This window comes from Trifolium pratense, linkage group LG6, assembly GCF_020283565.1.
Source record: "Trifolium pratense cultivar HEN17-A07 linkage group LG6, ARS_RC_1.1, whole genome shotgun sequence".
NCBI lineage: Eukaryota > Viridiplantae > Streptophyta > Magnoliopsida > Fabales > Fabaceae > Trifolium > Trifolium pratense.
This window is the reverse complement of record NC_060064.1, coordinates 19,108,514-19,114,410: the sequence shown is the minus strand read 5'-3', so window position 1 is coordinate 19,114,410 and position 5,897 is coordinate 19,108,514. Positions and strand designations below refer to the sequence as shown.

Sequence of the window (5,897 nt, the reverse complement as noted above, 5' to 3'; positions counted from 1 at the left end):
GATACATAATAGATACATTTTCTTAAATAAGATTGGTACCTATATATTTCAATGTTACCTATAGAAGTAATCAAAGTCAAATATGTAGAACAGTAAAAAAAATCACTTAGTTTGGAGTTTGGACTATAATAGTATTATTGTCCTCTTTTGTTGGCTATAAAAAGTTATAAGGGACCCTTTATCACTCTCACTTCAGCTGAGGAAGTGAAGTGAATAGTAGCTGCTAAAGGTTATACACAAATGGGGAGAAAGATTGAATGTGTGATGGTGGTGGCTTTAGTGACCCTTTTGAATATTTGGTTTGCTTGTGTCGGTGCTTCATCATTAGAGAACAACAATCTCAGAAGAAACCTTCTTGCTAATGGTCTTGGTCAAACTCCTCCTATGGGGTATGTCACTATATTCCTTCTCTTTATTTGTGGAAATCATTGCACTTTATCAGTAAGAATGTTTTAATCAGCAAGGAGTATTAAGAGAATAAAATAAGAAAAATATTTTTAAATTTTTTTATGTATTTTTCCTTCATATTTTTACATGCATCTAAGGATTTAGGATATTGAGGTTTTTATGACATTTCTTTTTTATATAGGTGGAACAGTTGGAATCATTTCAACTGTCAAATTAATGAAAAAATCATCAAACAAACTGGTATGTTTTTGGTCATTTATAGTTTATGTGATTTATGTACATATGATAATTAATTTATGAATTTATATAAAATTAGAGATTAATTGTTATGCACTGACAGTGTAAAACATTTTTACACATACATCCAATCAAATTACTCCATAGTACCACTTTTATAGGTTTGTTCCTGAAATATCACTACAAATTTTACATTGCGTGATTTGATCGAATGCATGTGTAAAATAATTTTACAGTGTCAGTGGCTCAGTGCATACAAATTAAATTCATAAGATTAAGTATACATGATCTGAGAAACTAATATTTGATTTTGTATACATGCTTGCTAAATTAAGAAATTAGTTTGATTATAAAATTTGTGTATGGATTTACAGCTGATGCCCTTGTTTCTACTGGTCTATCTAAGCTTGGATACACTTATGTCAACATAGGTACATTATAACATTTAATTTTCAAGTATCTTATCATTATTTTTTCAATTTTACTTTGCAAAATATTATAAGCACATGCAGTTAACCTTCATTCACAATTTTTCGGTTTTGCAGATGATTGTTGGGCTGAACTTAATCGCGATATTAAGGTATAGATCATATGATTTCCACACGCTTGGTTCTATTTTCTTAATTGATTTTGAAAGTTATTCGTTTCAATTAAACCGTTTCTTCGAAAATTATTATATTATAGGGTAATCTAGTGGCAAAGAAATCAACATTTCCTTCTGGTATCAAAGCTCTTGCAGATTATGTTCACAGCAAGGGTCTTAAGCTTGGAATTTATTCAGATGCAGGGTACTTAAACAAAAATTAGCAACTTGTATTATTTTTTCATTACTTTAATTTCTAATTAATTTTTGTGCTGATCTTTCACAGGTATTTTACATGTAGCAAAAAAATGCCTGGTTCACTAGGTCATGAGTTCCAAGATGCCAAAACTTTTGCATCATGGGTACTTTAAAAATATTTGTTCATTTTGTAGTCCTTTTTCTTAGCATCTAATCTACCTATCAATTGCTATATAACAAATGGTTATTTTGTTTGATTATAGGGCATTGATTATTTGAAGTATGATAACTGTTTCAATGATGAATCAAAGCCTACCGTGAGGTAGTTAAAAACATATTTGCAACTTTGCATACATTGCTACTAGCTATGTAACATCGACACTTCAGATTGAAGATATGTCTTTGGATGAGGTGTACATGCTTGTATCAGTGCTTCATAGACTACTGTAGTAGTTTCCCTGATATAGTTATCTTATAATTATTCAGGTATCCTGTTATGACTCGGGCTTTAATGAAGGCAGGTCGTCCAATCTTCTTTTCGCTATGTGAATGGTAATTGTTCTATTTTGGCATCGTATAACTTTTCCAATTTTAACTTTTAAGTACTTGCTTCTAATCAAACTTTATTTGTTTGTTAGGGGAGATTTGCACCCAGCATTATGGGGTGCTAGAGTCGGAAATAGTTGGAGAACTACTGGTGACATAAATGATTCATGGGATAGGTAAAAACCATGCACTCAATTTGTTGGTACTAGTTTTGAAATGTAAACAAGTGTGGTGTGTAATGTGTATCTTTAGAGCCATATGTTTATTTAAAAAGCGACTTATAATTAGTGACGAAGGTAGTATAATAAAATTAAGTTGTTTTATGCAGTATGATTACAAAGGCTGACAGTAATGAAGTTTATGCTGATCTTGCAAAACCTGGCGGCTGGAATGGTTAGAACTTCATTAGCATAATAACATTTTGTGAAACACATTTAGTTTGTATTATGGTTCATGATATAATTTTTGAGTCAAGATATACATTAAACATTTTAACTCAACAGATCCTGACATGCTTGAGGTTGGAAATGGAGGGATGACAAAAAATGAATATATTGTTCACTTCAGTTTGTGGGCCATTTCAAAGGTTCTATCATTCTCTTCTCTTCAAGTACCTTCTTCGTTAAATAGTTCAATTAAGCACTTATAGCATAAGCTCTTGTCATGTAAGTGCTTATGTATAAACTATATATATATATATATATATATATATATATATATATATATATATATATATATATATATATATATATATATATATATATAAAATAAGGTCAACTTGTTTTCATACAAGTTATAAGCATTTTTTATAGCTATCCTAAAAATTTTAGGGAAATAAGCTGAAAACAACTTACGAACATGTCATGAGTTCTCTTTAACAGTCTCACAAATACTTAGTATGTTAGTAGATAAATTTAAATAAGTTAATTCAAACATGTCTTTGATTTATGTCAAAGTGTTTATTGCAGGCTCCACTTCTTCTAGGCTGTGATATTAGAAATGTGACTAAAGAGACCATGGAGATAGTCTCTAATAAGGAAGTTATTGCGGTTAACCAAGGTAATGCATAATTTGGGTCATTTTTTGATTTCCTAATCATTGTAATATGACACTGATATTACATTCTATCTCATATCACGATAGATTCGCTTGGCGTACAAGCTAAAAAGGTTCGGATGGAAGGTGATGCTGAGGTAATTTTTCGTTTCGAATACAACATACGATTTAGTCTCGACCACTACTTGTAACAAGTTGTATTCTCTGCTGTTAGATGGAGATCGAACTACTCATATTTTGTGTCGCATTTGTAAAACGCAATTTAATTTAGTGAAGTCAAAATATAAATCGTACAAACCAATAAATTGGGCTCAAGTGGTTAATGAGCTCGCCCTAAGACGAATTGTTCGCGAGAACCCGAGTTCGATTCCTGGTAGGAAAAATTCTTGGTCAGACTTTACTTACCTCGCGGGGCCCTTTTCCCTGAGAACCAGAGGGTTAAAAACCAAAAAAAATATATAAATAAATCATACAATCTTAATCCTGTAGTCAAGACTGCATCGCTGCGTGCTTTTTTTTGTTCTTATCTGCATGTTTTTTTTGGATAGATATGGGCAGGTCCTCTTTCGGGATACAGGGTAGCTGTTGTGTTACTTAATAGAGGCCCTCAGCAGAGTCTTCCTATTACAGCCAATTGGGATGACATTGGCATTCCTCCAAAAACTGTTGTTGAAGCAAGAGATCTTTGGGAGGTAAATTAAATGTAGTTTTGTATACATTCAATTTATGTTTTGTATTTTTATATACACTATGTCTCATTCTACTTTGTTGGATAGTGATGCTATAAATAAGGTTTTTGTCTTGATTGTTTTATGAATGCAGCACAAGACATTGGAGAAACATTTCATGAATAAGTTGAGTGCGACCGTAGATTCACATGCGTGTAAAATGTATGTGCTGAAACCAATAGCATAATGTTACTTAGATTGCAGGTTTTGGAAGCAGTGTTGTTAATTGGAAATAAGTTTGTTTATTTCTGAGTAAAATAAAATGTGAACTTGTATATGATCAGCTTCACTTTATTTAATAAACATTGTTCGTTCATATGCTTCTATTGATTGATGTTTTCTAGCTTATTTTGTGTACAAAGCTCAACCAGTTGAACGGTTGATAACTTGATTGCATATTACTGTGAAAAACCAAAGTTAAGGTTAGACTTGGTTTGGTACTTAATTAAATACATAGTTTTGCAAATGGACAATAAAAATCAACAAAATAAAAAAATCAGACATAATAATTAAGGTACTCCCTTTTATATGAAATAAAAAAAATCCCTGAGGAGGTCTCGCCGTAAAAAAATTAATAATTACTGTAAAAGAAAAAAAAATAAACACGCTGTATGGCGAAAGAAGGTAAAGATTCATGTCATTAAAAGGATAAGACACTAAGGCCGATACATATACAAAAGATACAAAAGGTAAAGATTCATGTTATTAACAAGTTGCATTTGTCTTAGATCTTGATTATACGTAAAAGTTTTATTACAATTACGAAAATGACCTTATAATATATTAATTTTGTATTCGGATTCTATGATGACAGTAAATTATATGATGTTTTTAGTAGTATTTTAGGTTAGTTTTTAGTAGTTTTAGTAGTCTTTTGATAGTCAAAGCATGGAAATACCTAAGAAATGAAGTTACTCGACCAAAAACTAGCAAAAACCGAAGAAAAGAGCTAAATATACCACATCGTACCAAAAACGTCATAACCGGAGCTACCAGTATCGGATCGAAGCTTGTGACCATGTGTTGGAAAGCTAAGACAAAGCGAAGGACTAAATCGTGAATCCATAGTGGCTACGATGGACTACATCGTGGCCACGATGAGAAGGAAACTTGGCCGCCAAGAAAAGAACAAAATCTGCAATTTATTTGGAACAAATCTTTTTCATCGTGCCACGATGGCCACACGATGCATCCATCGTACTACGATATGCCTTAAAGACCAAGTCCAAGAAGCTATAAATATCCTTCACAATTATTCATTCAGAAGTTTAGAGAACTACAAGTCTCTAAGGAGCAAAGGAGGAGAAGGAAGGAGAGCCAAAAGCTCTATAGGAAGGCAATCTCCCATCATCGGGAGTAGTTTTCCTCGCGCTTCAACGAGGTTATTGAATTGTTGCACACGCAATCCTTGTGGAGACGATCTTACTTACTACTTTATTACTTGAACGATTTTGTACACTTGCAAAATAGTCATCACTCTACAAATCATCTTAAAAAGTAGAACAATTAATGAGGATAATTTTGAAAAAAATAGCATTAAATAAAGTTGGTTTTGGTGACTTTTACTTATATTTAAGGCCAAAACTTTTTGTTGACTTTTACTTATAAATAAGGCCGGAGGGAGTAAACCCTATTACGAAATCGGAAGGGAGAAGCTTATGGCATCCTCCCACATCGTGTCCAAGGCCTGGAACTTTCCTTCTACTCACTGGGCCCGATCGGCGATTTCATCCATCTCCTGCCAAAAGCTAACTATGGCCCTGTTGGTGTAAGCCCTAGAGGCCAATTATTTATAATTGCATGATACTTGTATTGGATAATTTACTTATTAAATAAAGGCTTTTCTTTATTATGTTTATGTGTTAAATAATAATAGAGTCCCTAGAATAGTAAGTTCATTAAATGGAACGTTAAGTGTGACTTAATCGTGAGAATCCATTACACATGAGAACACTATTCTTAAAACATCCGTAGTCGAGCTTTAATGTGAATTGGGATAACATCAAAACGTAGAGACTATTATGTTGATAGACTGATGATCACATCTCACGGATCATAGATAAAGAGTTATCAAGTCTTCACATAGATATAAATATTAAGAGTAATATTTATATCGGATTGACCCACCATGAGAATATTAC

At 32.4% G+C, this 5,897-nt stretch overlaps 1 protein-coding gene across 1 annotated transcript; it reads left to right on the top strand.

Annotated features, from left to right (window-relative positions):
• LOC123890013 (alpha-galactosidase 1-like) lies at positions 1 to 4,072 on the top strand. The gene is made up of 15 exons (XM_045939553.1): positions 1 to 389; positions 590 to 648; positions 1,020 to 1,076; positions 1,191 to 1,225; positions 1,330 to 1,433; positions 1,515 to 1,590; positions 1,690 to 1,748; positions 1,913 to 1,978; positions 2,065 to 2,148; positions 2,301 to 2,365; positions 2,476 to 2,558; positions 2,941 to 3,031; positions 3,116 to 3,165; positions 3,577 to 3,720; positions 3,851 to 4,072. The coding sequence occupies exons 1-15, from the start codon at positions 241 to 243 to the stop codon at positions 3,941 to 3,943; spliced, it is 1,215 nt and encodes a 404-aa protein (XP_045795509.1). The 5' UTR covers positions 1 to 240; the 3' UTR covers positions 3,944 to 4,072.
• The last annotated feature ends 1,825 nt before the right edge of the window (positions 4,073 to 5,897 follow it).